Genomic DNA, 22,353 nt, shown 5'->3' with positions numbered 1-22,353 from the left:
ATGTGACTATTGCAGAAATTTAAAAAAAAAAAGCTTTTAAAAGTGAACTTTATGGGTTCATAGAACTTATTTTTAATTTGATTATGAGAATTCTGTGAGCATTAATGGGCACATACAAAACTTAACATTAAATATTATCCATGTTCAGTGATGCTTCATATGAAGATTTCTTAATATTTTAGATAGAGTTGCAGGGGAAAATATGTGAAATACATAAAGAGAAAACAGTATTTTTCCAAATATGAATCAGTTACTAATACTTTGGAGGTCTACATGATTTTCTTTCAAAATAAAAGACATCCCGTACCACATAAAATCCTCTAGTGAAATGTAAGTAGCAAAGTAAACACACAAACTCAACCAGAAATTAATAAATCTAAAGACAAAAAAAAAAAATTGCAAATGGGGCCTAAATCCAAAACACACACCCACCAAAATATTAGCTAAACTTAAAATTAGCCTAAAACCGTACAAATAAATAAATAAAACAGCAAGCATTGAGCTGAAAAGATAGCTAAACTTAAAATTAGCCTAAAAAAACTGAAAAAAGCCTAAGCTAGCCAAATCAGTTAGCATGTAGCTGAAATATTAGCTAAGCTCCAAAACAGCCTTAAAATTTTTTTAAAAAGCCTAAATTTACCAAAACAGTTAGCATGTAGCTGAAATATTAGATAAACTTCAAAATAGCCTTAAGAAATCTTAGTAAATGCCAAAATAGTCCAAAAAGCTACTAGAATGCCAATTTTTTAAACTTTTAAACTTTCAATATTTTACTTGACATAAAAATGTGTTTTGTCAAAATGACCCAAGTTAAAAATTAGCACAAGATAACATCGGGCCATTAATAACAAGAACATTAAATGATCTGGAGGGCCGGATATAATACAGATCCGGCCCGTGGACCTTGACTTTGACACATTACCGACTTTTCTCTACAACTGTCTCGATTCTTGTGTCTCTCCAGCTATTTGCACTCCTCACTGCGTTCCTCTTCCATCCTTCCATCCGCCTGTCTTTCTTCTCGCATCTCTCATCTCACACAGACAGAAATATCCAGTCACACATGGGAGAAGACCGGTTTCATCTGGGAATGTGGGGGATTTCCCAAGAACAAGCCCATCAAAGTCTTCTTAATTTAAAGACATTGAATTGTTCTGTAGATCAAAAGGTTGTAAACAAAAAACTTTAATCAGGTTGAAAATACAATATTTCAATCATAGAATATGAGAGGAATTGTGTAGCTCTTTGCTTGCGTGTATTGTTGATACATGTGGAAGATTATGCCCCGTCTGGGGCAGAAAAAAGAACATTCTTTTGAACGACTAAGCATATTTGGATGTTTTAAGAGTTTTTATAGATGGTGGAGCATCTTAATGCAGCAAGTTTTTTGCCAGTGTTATGACTTTGACTTTGTGGAATGACAGATGAGTTTAAAACTGTTTGCATTGTTTTCTCATCACAATGGACATTAAAAATAAGTGATATGATATGAAGGACTTTCAGTACATAAATAAAATAAATTGCCTTTGGAAACTTGTGCTAAGCTCTAAAACGGACTTCAATTCCCTGGTGTCTCTTAAACTTTTACAACAAAACAAGAATGGCTCAGATAACTTGTCTGAAGGGCAGAGGGATTTTTGGGTCATGTTTGCGATGGTCCTTCAGTCGGATTGAGAGGTTTTCATGTCGTGTCAGTCAATTTGAAAAATTGGTAAATACTTTAATCCTTTAGCGATTTTAAGGATAAAGATTGAAACACGTATCTAGTACAGAGAGTAACAACAGTATTGGTTGAAAACCACAGATACGAACAAGATTATATTGATGAAGAAGCACAAAATCCACCAAGAAGTTAAAAAAAATAAGTTTTTGTCAAACTTTTTTGTTGTTTCTCTACTGTCTTTGCACTAAAATGTGCACATAATGCAAACAAAAGCATCCAATCACAAGCTTGTTTCTACCAAGTCAAATAACTTACAAATGGTTGAAGGTAAACCACAATGATGGATGTGTGTTGTAAATAATTAACATTTTTTCCCCACAGATATTTAAACAAAACCTGTATAAATTAATTACATTTTCATTTAACCACAACGAAGAAAAAAATCTAAATGACCCAAAATGACGGGTTTTAATGTTTGAAGCTGTCATGTCAAACACTTTTTGTTTTTGTTGCTTAAGATTAAAAGTGGCCCCCCCAAAATAACTAGTTTTTCCGTTAAAATGCATTTTTATTTATAGTTTTAAACACTAAAAGAACAATAAAAATCTATAGATAAAATAATTGGACTGTATTGTATCGCTACAAAGTTGAACCTTTCATTAATCGATTTGTGGATCATTTATAGGGATACACGTCTAATCATGTGAGAGAAAAAATACAAACCCCTAATAATTTCTCATTTAGATGACATTCCAAACCATCATTTTAAAATATGATTTATTTTATTTATTTATTTTATATGACCATAATGATAATTCACTTCAAAGTGTGCATTATCAGACATTTTTGATAATGCACATTTTGAAGTGCATTATCTCTTACATGTACAAGAGTGTTCTCTCTGCTGTTCTGACGTTTCCTCAAAAACTGTATGTGAGAAACATCGTGATATAAATAATGCAACACAAACAGCTCAGCCGTATAGAGTGATTTGACTGTAAGAATATAAAACAACAGAAGCTGAAGCCTTTAGTTTCAGGCAGTACTCAATAACAGACCAGCTAAAGTTCTTTTGGGAACTTAAAAAAAAGAAAAAAAACTTTCAAATGTTTTATAAATACTCTTCTAACACAGTGAACTCAGATGTGTGTATCTTTCTCGCTTTATCCACCAACAGCACTAAAAAATAAGAAACTAATGCTATTTAATGTTAAATATATGTAGTAAACTAAAAATATATGAAGTGAGTGTGGTACCTAAATATAAAAAAATGCTTTTCAGGAGCTGCTTATACCTTTTACCACAAACCGCCTTCATGTTGTTAGAAAATATCATGCTGCATTTTGTTTTCTTTGATCTCTGAGAGGAGCTAAACATTTTCAGGACGTGACCATTCCAGCTTTTCTTTGAGCGTGCTTCTCGTCTGCTTTACCTGCTCATGAATGCATGCGCCCTCCATTTATCTACTTCATTTCTTGATCGCTTGTTTCCTTTCTTCACTCGTTTCTCCATCACTGATGAACAAATTACCATGAAATCTAACTTTTCTGCTATAGCCGCTGCTTCCTTCCTCCCCCCCCCTGCTGTTCTAAACGCAGCCCACAAGCAATTTTTCAGACGAGGCTGATTGAAATCATTCTTTTTCCCCGTGTCACTTTACTTTCTTTGTTCAGTGTTCTCGCTGAGGGGGAAAGTGACGCAAAAACCTCTTGATGCCACACACCTTTACCTGCATGCAAATGATAAACAGGGATATGCTAGACATGAACATGGAGACAAAACATTAAAGTTCCCAGGTTTTTTTTAATCATGATGATGCTGTTTTTAGGCTAAATTAATAAATAAAAAGTAATTAATCAGAAATTCGCCTGTGGGTTGTGGGCAGGACTCTTGGATTGGAGTAAGCCTACCCTTATTTCCCATGATGCCTTTATTTACTCTCTTTCCAAATATCTTACAGTCCTGTTTATGGATCTGTTTGTTTGTAAGCAGATGCATCGAAATGGAGCGGAACAGAGAGCTTATGGCTCACCGAATGTACATAGCTACAAGCTTTCTCCATCTGAATTTTTTCTTCTGCTCCTGATTCACAACTTTTTGGATAAGATAAAATTCAGAAAAGCAATTTTAATCTTATTTTTTTCATACGTGTCCTCCATCGTGAGAAACAAATGCTACAAGATTATGTTATAAACACCAAAATTATGGTTTTCATTGGAGTGTATCCTTAAACTCAGTCTCTCACAAAACAATCTTGTGAAAAAGAATTAATTGTTCAATTGTGGAGATTAGAAGAAAGACATTTTTGAAGGTGATAGGCCCCGGCCTGATGAGCGTCTGATAGTTTGCATAAATGAAAATACTATACACCGGTTGTTTTGCGATTTCTTTTGAATTATGACACAAAAGCACCATGGCATATTACAAATTATGCAATGGATTTGAAGTTTCTTTAAAATGAATTTAAAGCAAACCATATATTGAAATGTCATTTTTGAATATTGTAAAGTAAATTCCAACATGCATTGTCTTTCCAGGGACTACGGATGAAAAATAGCTTTTGGGCTAATTCTGGCGCATTGCAGTGATGTGCACTGTCCTTGTGAAATAAACTAATAAATAAATGCATAAGTAAATTTTGAATTATGACATTAAAAACCCATGACAATTTAAAATAAAATTGATTTAGTTTTTTTATTTCATATTTTATTTTTTTAATTGTCATGCTAAATTTTGTTTTCATATTAAATTCTAAATTGTAAAATTATTTTCATATTCCAAGCTTAAATTACAAATTGAATTGTAAATTGAGAATTGCACATTACTTTTAATTTATATTCAAAAACAGCAGCATTTTTCTCACGAAGGACAACATATATATAAAAAAATGAAGATTAAAACTGCATTTCTGTGTAATTGTTTACTCAGATGGGGATGAATTAGGAGATGGTGAAAATAATGCTGTTTGAAAAAGGTCTCTTTCGCAACGCAGCAAATGAAATCAGCTCCCTTCTGATGCTTCCGCTTGCAGACAAATAGATCCGTGAACGGCTTCAGTTTCCTCGTCTGAGCTGGCATCTGGATCATAAGTGTACGGATGGATAGCTCCGATATTGTTCACCATTTTTGTTGCACTGCTGATGTTACTTAGGTTTGTGAGGGCCTGTAAGCTAGTGGGAGAGAATATAAACAAAGGGATGATGGGATATCAGCACAGGCTTACTTTCACACCACAACTACAACTTTGGCCCTGGAAAATAAAGGTTTTTAGAATTTGCCAAAAAAAGAAAGTAAAATAAACATCCATCATCATAATTAAAAGACCACTGGGAACACTTTTGCTATAGATCAAAAGATGACGATGTTCACGACAGCAGTCATGAACAGAGCTACATTCAAAAGTGAGACACACCTACTTCCTCTTTAATCAGCAATAAAGTTGAGCCATTTAGCCAAGAAAGGAAAAAGTGACAGTAAATGATGGAAGAGGAAGCTAGGAGCAGTCGGAGCGCTTTGAACCCAACATCTAATATGAGGATGTGTCCATAAAGACCAACTGCGAGCCTTCAGGGACACCAAGGAAACACGCCCATTAAAAGTACATCCCACACGGTTAAAAACAACAGGAGGTTATTAATGGTCAGGTGTTCTTGCAGTTCTGCTCAAAGCACTTCTCAGACAAACTGTGTCCCACAAGGAGCCGTAATCATTCCCCACTCCCTACCAATCATTTACAGCAGCAGCTGCCCAATATCCTCTGGTCAATCCACATCCACAGTTTGGTAATAGCCTCCTGCAACACTGTCTCAGCTGATTTAAGTCTCTGCGGCAGCGACAGACCTTCAATCTGTTGGTTTTATCATCCAAATGGAACAGCAGACTGCAAGGAGAAGTCTCTAATGGGAGAATCTAGAGGAGCAGGTTCAGGTAGCTATAAATCTGGCTGTGCGTAACCTTTTCTCACAAAATGAACGAGATAGGCATGTGATGGATACCTGCGCAACAGTGAAGGGCGTTGATGTATTAGGAAAATAAGAAAAACTAGAGAAGTTGCATTACCCGCGATAATGCTAGTGTGAATGCTTTTTGCTGAAAGTTGTCGCTTAAGATGCTGAAGCTTTTTGCTGAAGATGGTGATGCAATTTACTTTAATTACTGAAGGGATTTGCTGAAAATGCAAAAGTTATTAGCAAATTGTTACATTTGCTAAAAGACTGGAAATTTTATTGAAGAACTATGAAAGAGTGCGGAAGTTGACCTAAATTTCTGGAAAATGTAAAGTAAAATTGGCCCAAAAACAAAAAAAAAAAAAGTTAAATACTAGCTAAAATCAAAAATAGTCTAAAAATCCCCAGTAGACTAAATTAGTCAAAAGCATTAGCCTATTGCTAAAATATTAGGTAAACTCTAAAGTAGCCTAAGAAAAACCTCAGTAGATAAAATAATGCGCCAAAACATTAGCATGTTGCTAAAATATTAGCCACTATCCAAATTAGCATAAAAAAAAAACTTCAGTAGAGGCCAAATTAGCCAAAAGTTAGCACATTGCTTAAATATTAGCTAAACTCGAAAATAGCCAAAAAATCCTCAGTAGGCTAACTAAATCAGTCAAAAATGTTAGCATGTTCCTAAAACATTAGCTAAACTCCAAATTAGCATAAAACTACCTCAGTAGATAACAAATTAGCCAAAACAGCTAGCTTGTTGGTAAAATACTAGCTAATCTCCAAAATAGCCTAATATTCCTCAGTGAACCAAATTAGTCAAAAGCATTAGCATGTTGCTAAAATATTAGGTAAACTCTAAAGTAGCCTAAGAAAAACCTTTCCAAATTAGCATTTAAAAACTTCAGTAGAGGCCAATTTAGCCAAAAGCTAGCACATTGCTTAAATATTAGCTGAACTCCAGAATGGCCAAAAAATCCTTAGTAAAATAAATTTGTCAAAAATGTTAGCATGTTCCTAAAACATTAGCTAAACTCCAAATTAGCATAAAACTACATCAGTAGATAACAAATTAGCAAAAAAAAAGAAAAAAAAAAAGAAAAAGCTAGCTTGTTGCTAAAATACTAGCTAATCTCCAAAAATAGCCTAAAATTCCTCAGTAAACTAAATTAGTTAAAAGCATTAGCCTATTGCTAAAATATTAGGTAAACTCCATTTTTTTCAAAAATGACTATAAAAGATGAAAACATATTTAAAGGATATATTTAAAGGCGTGTTGCTAATCTACTTAAAATGATGAAATTTGAAAACTCTCATTCATTTCCTATGGGGCATATGTTGCTCAATATTTCAAAAACTACTAAGTTTATGAAAACCAAAAACACAAGGAGTGATGTTCTGAACAAGCTGAAAGTTTTGATACAAGACTTCTAAAAAATGTGACTCTGTGAATGTTTACTAAACATTCCCACAATGAGCAAAGTTATAAAGTAAGCTGCACAAAAGCACAGCAGGACAGTGGGCAGAGGCTGTCCTTGTGTGACAACCCTCTCATTTTAGGAACTATCATTACAGATGCCTTATATAGAAATTTACATGGGCCAGTGAACAAAATAGAAGAATATTTTCTGCATGACTTTAACGGCAGGCAAATGTGGAGTAATGGCTTCATAAAAATATTCCGCTCCAATAATGTGTTCATATTTCACTCATCCACTGATGGTTGACAATTTTACGCCTCAACCTGTGTGGCCTGCAAATCAATGTCCATTAAAGCGACAGTGTTCAGTGCCACCACATCTTCTTTCCATTAACTCTGCTGCTGCACGGTCTCATCCACCAACAGAACAGCTGCCGAGTATGATATCCGCACGCTCCGGGAAGCTGCTGCAGCCAGATGCTCATTACGGTGACACATTGACCTCCGGTTATTTCACAACATGCCGATAATGAACTGGACCGCTTGTAGTGTGCGCTCGTTGAAGGCAATTTTAATCGTTATGTATCCTCCAGAGTTGACGGAGCGTCCATACTTGTTTTCTGCCAAAGCTAAAAACTTATCAAAGTTTCTGATCCTTTAACCTGGACGATACCTGCTACAAACAAACTTTTATTTAAAGCAACAGCTTCCAGAACAGCATCTTTTTTGACTGATCTCACCGAACAACCACAGCAACTTACACGGGCATGTCTGTGTGGGGAATCTGTCCCAGCTACTTTCCATCAGCCCAGTCAATCCGTCCACCCCCATGTCATCAACATCCAAAACTTTGGCAATCAGGCCCCCCTTTGTTTTGAGTCATAAAAGATGTTTTTGTACTTCCAAAACTAAACTTTCTGCAGTGTTAAGGTGAATTATTGAATGGGACTTTAAATATGAAATACATTTTTATAAAGTTGTATTTTGAAAATACAACAAGCTTTTACTTTGAAAACCAAACTTGCTTCCTGTTTCTCTTACACATTTTTATTCCCAACTCGTCATAAATGGACGTTTAGTTTGGGCCCCCTCCTCCTCCCTTTTTGACGCTTTAGTCAAATACTTTTGGCATTTTGGGACGTAGTAGGGGACGCGAACCTGTACTGGGTCAGGGTACAGGAACTGGTCCGGAGGGTTTGGGACCCCTGATTAGTGTCTGTGGCCTGGTACCAAACGGCCTTCGGACAAGTTGGGAGAGAACATGCATTGGATTCTCCAGGTTTTTAATGAAAAACTGATGTGTTGACAGATAGATATAAAAATCATACGTAAAGCTTCCAGTGTGGAAGAACGGATGTCAGACGTAGACAAACATGATGTAAAAGTTCCAGTTGATTAATGAACCTGTTTGACTCACAGAGCAGACAGATCAATGTAAAACAGCCTCAAGTCCATTGACTATGTTAACTTACTTAAGTCTATTGAGAGCAGGACAGTCATTGATCTAAAGATTCTAAAAAAAAAAACTAAGAAAATGCATTTAATTTATACTAAAAGTGATTTAAAAGGAATTTTAGCAAAACATTCCATTAATGTGTGCACACATAAACCTCAATTTCAACAAATTTAACAAGAGAAAAAGACAAAACTGTTCTGATATTATACAAACAATTCACAGAAAATGTCTTGTGCTCCTGTTCTAAACTCAACTGTATCTGCTTTAATTTTCTTTTTATTATTTACTTATATTAACAATGTAATCTTCTTTATAACCAAACATCCTCAACAACAGAAAAAACTTTGGGAAAACACAAGTTTCCTCAAGAAATCTAACTAATAGTTGTGGTTACATTAAGCAGCCCTTTCAACAATAAACAAGAGTATTTCTAAAAATAAAGTTTTTCTCAAAAATGTTCTTTAAAACCGCAACTTTATAGCAGTCATTTACTAGATTCAACAGCTCTCTTCTTTTACTAATGTTAAATTAATAGAGCATGACATTTGAAATATTACAAGAGCAACTCTGTCAGACTTGGTGACACTCGCTCGTTTGAAGGGACTGGATGGAGACACAGACGATGAAACTCACCTCCTCTCCTGTCAGGTAGTACGCCGCAAGAAGCCCGCCGACGTAACGGATGTTCACCTCAAAGAGGGACGCCTCGCCATTCTGTTGAACCAAAAACAGCAAGAGATCACATTACTGAGTCATTCTGAGATGAAGCATCATGGAAGAACAAAGAGAAAGAAGGAAACTCCACAACTTTTTTACATTTAATTTCTAGAGGGAGACTTCTTGGAAGTAGCACAGTGCAGATGTGCAGATACATATTTTACAAAGCTTTAAAGCCTCTGAGGTGCATGAATATGTACGTTCTATTTATCACTTCCAGGTGTGCTGATTTTCATTCTGTGCTTCTTTTTTTTTATTACTTTTTAAAGATTTATCAGGTGATGTATTATATATCTCAGAGGGCTAATAATATAGATTCCACCATCACCATTTGATCCTTCAAAATAAAACTCTTCAAACACATTTTGTTTTTTTAGAGAAATAGTATTTAAAGTATTTTTTCACAACACGTAATGTATATAATTTCATTTTTTTTTCTAAGGATAATCAATAAGCACTATTTTGTTTCTTGACAAAAAAAAATTGCTCTTATTCCTATCAGCACCAGAATATGACAACTCTGTCAAAATATAAAATATAAGTCAGTAGGGGTGATATTACATACGTTTGTTTCTTCAAATTATTTTTCAAGCAATAAATCAAACTATTTGACTTTAGTGAATATTCACTTTACCTAAAAGTGACCTAAAAGTGTAATGTAAGCATAATTATTATTATTGTATTAACCCTTTCAGGGCCGGCGTTGCAGATTTCCAACAGCTAAATGCTAACTACCTATTAGGGTAGTTAGGATTCACCATTACTACCATACTACCCCATTTGATTATTTTCCCCAAATTTCAATTTTTTTCTGTAACTAAAACTTAATTTGGCCCTGAGACGGTTTAATGGCTATTTTTGTATTGCAAAGATCTCTAATTATGAGAGAATTATTTTATTCCTTATGTTTCCTTATGTTATTTTTTCTTTGTTTTTGTTTTTTTAATCAACGCATTTCACTATTTCTGAAATGAGTTTGGTATATTTGTGGCATTTTGTTGTATTGTGGAAAGTCACTGCTTGAAATAAACCAATAAACCAAAGATGTGTGAACATTTAAGCGTTCCTGATATTAACTTTTGGTTTAGCTTATGGAAATAAACAGATTTGCCATTAGAAATATATTTTCTAATGTTGCATTTTAAAACAAATCCTCACACTTTAACATGAACTTAATTTATATGAAGAAAACTCAAATTTAACAAACCTAAATAAGTGATAACTGCTGAGGTGATGAGCAATAATAGCAGCACAAAGTGGTGTAAAATAGGTGCAAGCTGCAAGAATGAAAACACTTCCTTTAAAAAAAAAAAAAAAGTAATACCTAAAATCACACAAAGTTGAAGAAATTGGAAATAATTCAAAGAAAAAGGATAAAAGTTTGGAAAGATTTCTGTTCAACTACCTAGTAAAATCCAAGCAAACAGTGGCAGCAGCTCCTAAAAGGAACTCGTTCTGAAAGCGTTCAGTCAACGTCTTACTGCTGCATGTGGAGAAGGAACGTTTTTTGGAAACTTTCCCAGAGTTTTGCCAATTTAAAGAAGGAAAATCTCTTCTAATATCCAGCGTCTACTCTGGAATATATTCAGGAAAAGAATAAAAGTTTAATCCTGCTCAAAATATTTTAAGAAATGGTCATTTTATGGTCGAGTCATGTAAAAAAAGGATAACACATTTTATCATTTTAAGATAATTTATATTTAGTGAATGTTTGTAGAAAATACCTCATATTTAGAAGCCAGCTATGTCATATAAGTGATGCTATTCTCAGCTAACCTATGCAGTACGGTCCATTTCTTTAGTGAAAATGAAACAAAATAACAGGTGACACTACAAGCATCACAGTATGTCACCATAATTACTGGCTCTTGTGCTGGAAGCTGAAGCCGAATGGTACTCAGTTAGCTGAAGACCCGTTGAGAAGGAAATTGCTATCTTAAGTGCGGATCAGAAGGAAACTGTAATTGGGTGCCAGAAAGGGCAATTTTCTCCACTTTAAAACATACACATAAAGACAGGAAGTTGCTTACATCTTTTTAAGTTTTCATCTCCGTACATGTTTGAAAATGTTGATGTACTTGACTATGGCGATGCTATGTTAAATCTAATGAGGAATTTGTCGAAACCGTCAATTAGGATTTTTTATTTTACAGCAAAATATTGACCAAAAAAAAGGTTTTCCTTTTTAAAATTCATGTTTTGATCGTTGAACAGGAACAGGTACTGAGATCGTTCAGGTTACAGACGCTGGTTGGCAATTCAAGAGACATAGGAGTAATATTAGGTTGAAGATTTTTTTTTATTTTTATTATTAACAGTTGAATGTAAGTTGGTGGAAATGCAAGTTGTGTTTGTTACATATCAAGTCACAGAAAATACAGAGTGAGGAAAACTAACTTTAGGACTTTAAATCTGATCTTAAAGTTTGCAACTCAGATATTTTCTGCTCAGCAAGTTCAGCTGAAGTTTATGATGAAATGTTGGTTTTGAGGACATTAGCTGAATTCATCTAGTAATAAAAATAAGACTTTTAACTGTTTGACAGTTTAAAGTAAACCAGATAAACAGAATGTTACTGCTCCCAAAAATATAAAACCAATTGATAAAGACAGTTCAAGGGAACAAGAACAGAGAAACAGCCCTTTTAATTAAGGATTAAACCATTTAGGGGCAAAAAAAACATTAGTGGACTTGTAGCAAAAACATATTCTGCTTTAAAAATTTCTAACTTTATTTATTTTAAGATTTGGCAGAGGGACCAGATCAGGAGCAGATGTTTGGAGTGTTTGGTAATCCACCTCTTAAAAGAAAGAAATAACACTGAATCTGAACAAAAATATGCTTTGATTTGGATTGAAAATTAATATGAACAATTTGAAACTATTTTTTATTATTATTTTATTTTAAAATTGTGACTTTTGTTCTCATTTTAGTGCCGGTTACATCAATGGGATGAACTGCTGGGTTCACGTGGTGTTGGAATGATTAAAAAATGACTAGGAAAACATACATGAACGCCAGAAAAACAACAAAATCTCCCAAAATCACATGAATGCAGAATAACGTTCTGCACCTAAACAAAGGTCAATTTATTTGTAGTGAACCACTAATGGGGAATTACAGAGAAAATTAAACATTAATGAAGTTTAACAATTTATTCCAGTGTGGCGGGGGAGATTAAAAAGCTATGAGGTTATAAACTCGTGTGTGAGTGCGCAAACAGAACTATAGTGACAGGGAGGGGGGTGGGTTGTTCTGTGTCAACAGTCCCGCCCATAACCCAAAAATGTATTTCTAATGCAGCTATGCATAAATGTCTTTGAAAAATGAGTGGGACTTTAAATCAATCATTTAAAGTAGAGCAGGTAAAAAATATGTAAAACTAAATATAAATAAAAAAAATACAAGTTTAAAGACTTTTTCATTCATTATAACAGTAAAATGAAAACAAAAACACTGATCTAATTGTTTACAATCCTTAAATTGATATCAATTACACCTGAGATCTTTTAAATATGCAGAATATTGAATGAAAAATTAGCATTTTAATGGTTAAACATTCATTGTTGTTCGGGAGGAGCCAGAGAACATAATTGATTAATGAGGGGTAATGGATCACGGCTGTCAAAGCTTGTAGGTGTTCTGCTTCACCAGCACCGCGCTCTGCCGCTGACACCGTTTGTTCACAGCCTCTCGACGTGGCAAAGATCGTCGTCACGCTCAGCCCAGACTTTCCCGGGACGGGAGCCTGGCTGGCACAGTTGGTGGCCGTGTTGCTGTGTGGCAACAGGAAGACTAAACAGTTGCCCAGTGGGGTGTCTCGCTCTGGCGTTACTGCAGTGCTTTACTGCTAATGGAGAGGCATTATTGCCTAATTACCCTTACAGCATCGCCACCATCCAGATTTTTAACAGTTTCAACTCAAATTAACAAATGTGACAAACAAAATGGGCCAAAAACCAAAATGAAGTGGTTGATTGTTTTCGCCGGTTTCACTTATTTGATGTGATTTAGTTAACCCTGAAAATTAACACGTAACTCATGAAAGCAACGGAGTTAGACTGATGGTGGAAAGCAGAGCCGGCTGCAGGCTGCAGGCTGCAGGCCCAGCTGCTGGCCCTGCTTTTGACAAGGCTGCTCCACTTCACTCCAACTCTTCATTTGTCAAATGAAGAGACCCTTTTCCTGTGTTCATCCGCATCTGTAGCTCATCTCTGAAGCAAATGAAGAGCAAACTTAAATTATGACAAGATTTTTTGCTAATAATAAATACATTGTGGAAAAAAGGACTTTTAATTTGCATTTAATTTGAATCTACGGATTTACTCACAATCAGTGGAATTGATCTAAAACCGTATTCAGAACTGTATGGAGAGAATATAGTCTCACCCTTATTTGTGCATGTATAATTCTTGATTTGTGCATGAGTAATTCTTGCGCAGTCACAAAAGAGTAATGAGAATAGAGAAACCTTAGTGATGAGTTTTTTTTCAAAATGCGTATTTAGACTTTTTTATATTAATTATTGGGGAACATCTGTTTAAGAAAGTGGGGAAAATGTCAAGTTTTCACCGGATATTATTCACTATCTAACTTCAAAGCGGCTGATAAGAAAACTGATGACCCAGCATTGTGGCAGCATTTAAACGCATCACTTACACACTCATATTTTCTTTCTCAGTGACGTTAAAAGAGTCTCACCTCAGATTTGTGTGTAAATGTGGTTTTGTGTGTGCGTAAGAAGCAATTCTTGCATAATTTTTAAAGATTTGTGTGTAATTTAGTTTAAAACTGTTATAATTTTTATTTTTTCATGTGTAAATTGTATTTTTTTTAATTTCTGAATTTTGATACTTACGCACAAAATGTATTGTATGATTTACAAATCAAGAATTGAATTATGGGCGGATACGGTTTGTTTGCAGACAGGAAATAGGGGCAAAAACCGTAGGTGGCCAGCAGGAAGTATCAAAGTTGTAGACCGCTCAGTAAACCTGTAAATATTTATGCACATTTTTTCTACAGGTGACAGGTTGTAGTGAACATGTAAACAACACGTATGAGGAAGTACTGGTGGGGTAAGCGAGATGCTGGCGCATTGTAAGGATTTTTCATTCTTTCAACCCCTCCAAATCCTGCGCACTGCACAAGAGACTTATTAGTGCTTAAGCTACTGTCCAAATTAGTGTTCAGGCGATAAGTGCACACTCCTTACATGCAGCCTGGCTGCTAGAAATGATGAAATTAGCTAAGTTTGTGTAGGGATGCAGCATGTGCGGTGTCAGAAAGGAGCCAGAATGCCCTCTTCACTAACGACTAGAGTTTGGCATGAGGACATTGTACGACACACAGCCTCACCTCTACATCATAAGTGGGTACAACTTTCATTAACCTTACAGAAACTTCAATTCCCACTCCAACTATATATTTTTTCTATTTTAAGATTGTTCCCAGTGACCTTTTAAATATGATGATGCAGTTTTTAGCCAAAATCAAAAAGCCTGAGTCATTTAAAAAAGAGGCAACTGTTAAAAAAAATTAAGCTATCCCTTTTTCACAGTGTATTTATTAAAAAAAAAATGAATTGGAAGTGTGTTAAAGACTGATTAATCAACCCCCCAAAAAAATGTTGTCAGAGAAAAAGTGTTTGCTTTTATCAGGAGGTTTTCAAATCAACGCGTGTGGTGCTCAGTACTCCACATCATGGGTTGGAGTGTTGATGATTTTGAGTGATTGGTTTTGTGGACCGAGCGCACTCGGGTCAGTAAGTCAAATACAGGGAACAGATTTTGTAGAGTTTTATCCTGACAAAATGAGCTTCATTGAAATGCAGTGTTACTGCTTGAATTTTTAGCAATATAATAAATAAATGATTCAGAAGACCTCCCAATGCCTCAAGTAACAGATTTTTTTTTTTAATAACACTGCTGCAGTTACCACTAAAGTGAGCCGTTTCTCCTTTCTGAGATCTTTTCTTTCCGTTTTTAGAAAGCACAAGAAGTTCTGTAAACAACATCTCGTCTAAGTGCATCTGCCATCATTAAAACCACATGACCAAAGAAAAAACTCAATTAAGAACTAAGTGAAGCTTGGAAATGTAAATAAATGATTAAAACAGAGAGGCTGCCAAGCAGAAACCGATCATGAAATTTGCATTTTTTTTTTCTTTGATAATCATTCTTTGAACCCAGTAGTACAGAACGACTCCCTAAACATCATTTAGTAGGCACAAAAAGAGAGTTCATGTATTAACAGCATAAGCATCTACTAAATGCAATAAATTGTATAGTAACAGCCTGGTGAATAATTAAAAAAGCTGCCAGGATGATAAATTACAGCTGAATTACAGCCCAACCCATCAGCCCTCATCCCGCTCCATTATTGGACGCCCCCACCCACCACTCCATCTGTGGACTCAAACAGGCAAAACTGCATGAGCCGCATCCAGCGATCAAGTTCCCGATCTCTTCTGAGGGATGCAGCCGCCTCCCACCGCTTCCTCAAAGACGATGCGCAAGCATCATTGGGTTCTGTTATGCTCACACTCTGTCCTTATTATTCACCGCTGCGGCCCGTTTTGCTTCCTCTCAGCTCTGTGAGCAACTGTCTGCCTCTGTTTCTCATCAAATACCTCCCAGTCGATCAGACTTCACCAACAGAGCTGCACTCTTCCTCAATACGGAGAAACGAAGCTATTTACCGGCAAACGGTCCACGGAAAAGAGGAGTCACTTGAGACCCAACATTTTGAGTTGACGAGTTAATAAATGTTGAATTATAATGACTTTATTAGAATTAATAAACATCAGTAGTAAAATTTTTGTCAATATACTGTCATGACACGGTATGTAAACGATGTTAGATGACCCACTCCAATGAAAATTGTGTTTTTAGCATCTTCTTGTACTATTTCCTTCATAATGGAGGACATATTTAAAATAATTTAAGATTAAAACTGTGTTTCTGAGTAAGTCTTTATTCAAATCTTGATGAATCAGGAGTAGATGAAAACCAGCGGTTTGAAAAAGTTAGTTTGCGATGCAGCTACTACCATGGATGGGCCAAAGTCTCTCTCCTCAAGTTCTAAATCATCCACTTGCAGACAACTAGATCCTTTAACGTCTTTATTTTCCTAGTCTGAGTTGAAACTGTATAATTTTAAACTGGATAACTTTAATACTGCTTGTCGTTTTTTTTAGCTAGGCTAATGTTAGCTTGGGGTTGGTTTGGTCCGTAAGCTAGCTGCAGAATGTAAAGAAAGGAATGCTGGGATATCAGTGTAGGGTTACTTCTGTGCCAACAGTCCCGCCTACAACCAAAAGGTGAATTTCTTATAAGCTCTTGCTATGTTGGAGAAAATAGGTTTTATAAAAACGACACCAACTTTTTAATTTAGACTAAAAATGATATAATCATGATTGAAAGACCACTAATAACAATTTTACAAGAGGTAAAATATACTTGAGTAGGAATTGAAGGAAATTAGTTCTCAAAGGGTTTCAGTAATCTTCTTAGGTTCCAGGCCTACACTTAAGTATAAAATTCTGTACATGAAATTGCATCACTAACTGTGCAGAAAGTCTGACACTCTGGCCACGTGTCCAGAGTGTACCCCAACCCTCGCCCAACCGTAACCAGGACAGTCTCCGGCAACCCTGTAGCCTAAACTGGTTTAGAAAATGGATGGAAGTTCAGCACAAAAATCTTTGAATCGAGCGGCCATATTGGATTTTTTTTTTTTAACTTGCTGTTTGAGTCCCTGAAAACATCACGTGTCCAAATCTGAGTGACTGATTGATTGACGTGCAACATCTCCCACCCAAATTGCACCATGTCCGACACCAAAATCGCGCTGCAGGCAAGAGAATCTGGCCACAGAGAACGAATATGTGGCTCAGAAATTAATAGTCTGAAGTAAGTCCCTCCTCCTGCCAGAGCCGGCCGCAAAAAAAGTATCATTTGCGCCCGATATCATTGGCCAGAAGTTCTGGACGGGAACCCCCTTTTTAAGCTTTCACCTTTTTTCCCTTTGACATCCCACACCTTCTAACGTGATCCGCTGATTGCCAAAAGTTGTTGCTATCTAAGCTTATGTTACACATAAGAAATAAAGCTACTCTACTAGTACTTTAATAACAGACAGGTTTGTTTACTGAGTACAAATCCACTACCGGTACTTATAAAAAAGCGTTTCACCAGCCTGATCCTATGAGAAACATCAGCTCAGCTTCACCTCAGGCTCAGGGCAGGATCGTATTCTAAAAACATTTTTACGACGCCACAAAAGACGGTGATGCCTTCATGACTGCGAGCATTTTAACCCCCGTTTAAAGCAGTCAGGAGGTCAGTGGAGTCAAAAGATAACAGGCCTCTTGAGGTAGACAACCACTTTGCCCCAGGTCTACTAGTTTATGTTTCAGTGTCAACTCATATTCTCACACATGCAGACAAGGACTCTTCAGAAACGGAATCAAATTCATGTTAGGATAAAAACGGGTTCTTTTAAACTTTGTCAAACTGCTGCTGTGACCTTGATCCTAAGATTTTTTTTTTTTACATTCTCTACCAGAAAGTAAAAAATAAAACGTATAGATTCTACATCTTTGTAGCTAAAAAATCTGGAGCGACAGATTGGTGTGTGGCTCCCAAAGTTTTACCGCTTTATCTTATTAGTCACCAAACTTTCTTTTCTTTATTAAAACACAGTGGAGACTAACAATAATTCAGGCATCTTGAGTGGCAGCACAATCTCTCGCCTCCAGGCCGAGCTTGCCTTTCACTTTGAATAAACAGTGCATCTAGACTCATTGTACCAAAGCGTCAAAGACACTTGAGTTTTAATTTGAGCCATTTCCTTTCACTTCATGTTGCAGCAGGGCTGATTTGATTGCAAGGAAACAGAGTTCTCAAACAAATGCAAATACTGTAAGATGACTGGAGATGATTGTGAAGATTTGAGGTTGTTTTTGTCCTCTGATGTTTCAGAGAATAATGTTTATGATTACACACAACTTCCATCGTAATTAAAGGGGATAATTATTGCTCAGTTGCCACTGAAGACTGTAATACTAATGAAGCCACCATTAAATTTCATGAAGTGAGAAAAATTTTTATAAAGAATAAAACCATATTTTTAATTTCATAGTTTCTACTTGGCAGACAGTAGTTGAATCTGACTTTTTTGACATTTCTTTAATGGGGAGCCGTAGCGACTTGGGGGCTACATATCCCTATGTTCTCCACATTTGTCCCGTCTCCTGGGGAGGGGTGAGCTGCAGACACAGCGGCACTAGGAAACAATTTTGTGGTTTAACCCCCTCAATCCAACCCATTATTGCCGATTGTCAAGCAGGGAGGCACTGGGACCCGTTTTTTAATCTTTAGCCTCGTTTCTGCTTAGTCCAGTACGGTGCAGTCCGGTTTGATCCGGTATTTTGAGCGTTTTCAATGTAAAATGGACCCATTAAAACCCATGTGTCAAAGTCATTTTATATTATTATAAATGGGTTTATGTTGTCTTACTAAATTGAAGCAACTAAATTGCATAATTTTGACAGAATACATTATTATGGAGTGTAGAATATTGAAAGTTTATTTATTCTGGAATAATATTACTGTCTGTTTTACTCATATTAATGTTAAAAAAATACTTTTAAAAACACAAATTGTACATTCATCCAAGCTGAAGTCAATGAAACATCGAGACTGAATTCATTTTCAGTTCAAGTCAATTCACGATAGTGGTGAATGCTAAAAATGCTCTAAAGAAAAATATTTTGATAAAGAAATCATCTCGTTTCTTTAGGCTTCTATGCCAAATCCCATGAGACTTCAGAGCTGCTCATCCTGGATGTGGAAGGATCTTCCTGAATGTTCACATATCCTCATCACGCAGCCATCTTGGGAATTCAAACATGGTATCAGCTTATTGCCAGGGGATATCTCTGGTTGTCATGAAGAGACTTTGTGAGAATCATCAGGAAATACACAGGGGATCCTGTAATCTATAAACAGCTCCTTTAAAGTCACAACAGATCAGGCTTTACACTGATTAGATCTGCATGCTGGAGGGTTTGCAGATTTGACTGAAGGTATTCAGTGGAACAGCGTGGGTTCTGCTGATGAGCATAAGTTGACTTGACTTGTATCACATGACACTTTTCTTTTGTTTAACGCTTTTCCTCCATTCTCAAGGGGGAAAAATATGTTTTGTTAATATACCGCTAATATTTCTCTACCTACAAACAGTAAAAACAAATTTTTAACTGGAACAAATGACTTTTAGGGTAAAATTTGTAACAATTTTATATAGTAAGTCATTATACTAATTACAGAGAATAAAAAAATATATATAAAAATATTTGTAATCATTAATAAATGATGATTATGTGTCCAATGTGCTAAAATTAAATAAAGAGAAGCTAAATGAGGGACAGAATCACAAGTTACTTTTTCAGATTGTTAGACATGTAAGACATTACAATTACTAAAAAAAATATTGCTTCCTATGGAAATCATTGATAGACTTGAGTTATGGTCAAAATGGGAAATTTTTTAAATAGACAGTGAAATTTACTGCTAAATCTAAACTCAAGCACAACTTTTTATTTAAGCCTTGTTTGACTAAATACAAAAAAAATAAAAAAATAAAAAAATCCGGAAGCATCCACCTGATCTGCTCATGTGTTTTGGTCTTTTATCCACCTTTTCAGTTCTCCAAATGTGGCACTGAGCTCATTGTGTTGGTTCTTGCTTTTAAAAATTTGATACAATTATTTTTAATATATATAAACAGTTTTTTTGTCAAACTAAACAGACACAATCCAATTTATTTATTTATTTACCAGAATGTATTTTTTTCTCCATATATGGCAGCATTCCTGCTCAGAGTTCTAACAAATACAAACATTTCTGTGGATGAGATAAACATGAGAGAAAACTTCATGGAAAAAAAATAAATTTCAGAGTTTTTTTGTTAGAATATAATGCGCTTTCTTTCTCAAATAAACAATGTGATTATAAAAGAAAACTACAGGGTTACTAAAGTGTAAATAAAAGATGATTAACGCCATCTTTAAACAAAAGATTTAGGATTCTTTGAAAGTGCGTACTCAACCTGGTTAACCCTTTAACAATGTAAAGCCCACTAAATGTAATAAGTGAGAAAAAGTTTCAATTTTTGGAAATTAAAATGTTTTTTTTTTTGTTATTCCTTTGATAAAATGCACAAAAATAAATTTTAAATGTAATTTTGAATGGAATATATAGCATCAATTATAATAAGTTGGGTGATTTGGTTTATGCTAATGATCATGTTAGTTTAAGAAATAAAATTCTGACATGAGTCTTTAGAAAAATAGCACCTTATTTACCTACCGTTTCAAATTTGATCCACATATTTTAACATGGTTTAAGGGAGTTATAAAGAATCAATACTCAACAAATGCTGCATTCTTTCAATACAGCAAGCATTTTAACAAACGAGCAACAACATACGAGTTATTCTCACCATAAAGTTAAGAACAATAGCTAAATGTTTTGCCACCAAAAGTGTTTTTTTTTTAATTTCATGGAGGAAGACATTTTTTAAAAGTCTCTCTACTGCCTCTAGTGGAATGATAATGAACTACCGGGCTGAAAAGTTATAAACAATTTTTTTTTTTTTTTTAAAGAAAATTTGGATCATGCAAATGGGGTAGGGGATCTCAGAAATGCTTGCATCAAATGTGATACAAATGGTTATATAGGTTAACATAACCTAAATAACATGCGCTCTTAAGCATACTGTTACTCTTTGATGCAATTAACAGAAATCAGCTGATTCTGACGTAGAGAAACATGAGTTTCCGTCATTATGCAACACTCTGAGTCAAAATCATCAGGTTGATTGCGTGGGCACTTCACTACCGTAAGGACAAAGCTGCTTTCCTGCGCTGCAGAATCCGCTAGAAGTATGTTAATTGCATAAACAGTTGAAGAGTTACGGTCGTTGAAAGAATGTAAACACTGCAGCTAAAACTGAAGCGTTAAGCATTAATAACAAACAGAAGTCCTTACATGCCAAAACATTCTGATTTTTACTTTTATTGCGGTTGCAAATAAGTACTGGTCCAAAAAAGTCAATAAAATATATAAAACGGTCATGAATGACCATGTGGTATCAATAACTCACTTTCCAGATCTTGGTTTGGCTTTTAACCCTCAAACTAGAAAAGAAAACATTTTTTTTGGCTTCATCTAAACTCTCTAAACATTGTTTTCTTGGTGGTTTTACTGAAGTTTATACATTTACTGACAGCAGTTGAAGTGAAAATATTTTACAGTTTGCTGTAAAGGATCATGTTTCCAGCAGTAATTGCGTCACTTTTAAACTGTGCAGATGATTCCCATCATGTTGTTTGACAGTTTGTGTATTTTTTTGAGTAAAACTTTCTCAAAAGCTGCAGACTAACAACCAATAAGTGCCTCAGAAAAACACAACTTTTTCACTCCTGAAAGTTTGGAATGAAATAATTGTGATTCTATGGGAAATAAAACTAAAGAGTTTTTATACTTAAAATACATACACATACACACACACACACACATATATATATATATATATATATATATATATATATATTACCTTTATTTTGATTGTACAGCCTATTCTTCCACAACAGAAGACAAAAAGTGTTCCAGTGACCTTCACTTCACTGAACTGTCACATACTAACACAGATGTTACAGCAATAGACTGTCATTACATGTGGTCAGCTAATGGCTACAAGCCTGGCGACTTTAGCAGAAGCAAAAGAGAAATAATCTTCGGACAAAAAAACATCTTCACCCCTGTGTAACCATTTCTCCTTCCCCTTCTGATCGGCTTACACACAGCTCAGTTTGGATTAACCCCAGAGTCTCTTCTTAAGAGTTCACGACCGGGAAAAAAATATGAGGCTCATATCAGCCTCTGCAGCTGCTTTTCCTACCATTTATTTCTAAATCTATTACTATCCCATTTGTACCAGATATAATCTTAAAAAGTGATATCTTGTTTGGATTCTTACAAAAACAGCAATCTGTTAGAGGATAAAAGGTAGATATCTTAGTAGATTAAAAAAAAGAATTAAATATTAATATCCCCCTGGAGTATACTCTTCTTTCAACTTATAA

At 35.3% G+C, this 22,353-nt stretch overlaps 1 protein-coding gene across 3 annotated transcripts in view; it reads right to left on the bottom strand.

The window, feature by feature from the left end:
• The window catches only part of LOC112143426 (mannosyl-oligosaccharide 1,2-alpha-mannosidase IC), a 226,306-nt gene that overhangs the window by 61,054 nt on the left and 142,899 nt on the right, over positions 1 to 22,353 (bottom strand). For all 3 annotated transcript variants that reach the window (XM_036215958.1, XM_024267380.2, XM_036215959.1), the window contains one exon: positions 9,117 to 9,197. In XM_036215958.1, the coding sequence (XP_036071851.1) occupies positions 9,117 to 9,197 (81 nt within the window). The remainder of the gene's footprint in view (positions 1 to 9,116; positions 9,198 to 22,353) is intronic.

Source organism: Oryzias melastigma, linkage group LG16, assembly GCF_002922805.2.
Source record: "Oryzias melastigma strain HK-1 linkage group LG16, ASM292280v2, whole genome shotgun sequence".
Taxonomy (NCBI): domain Eukaryota; kingdom Metazoa; phylum Chordata; class Actinopteri; order Beloniformes; family Adrianichthyidae; genus Oryzias; species Oryzias melastigma.
Note: the sequence above shows the minus strand (reverse complement) of the source record. Positions and strands in the feature narration are given on the sequence as shown.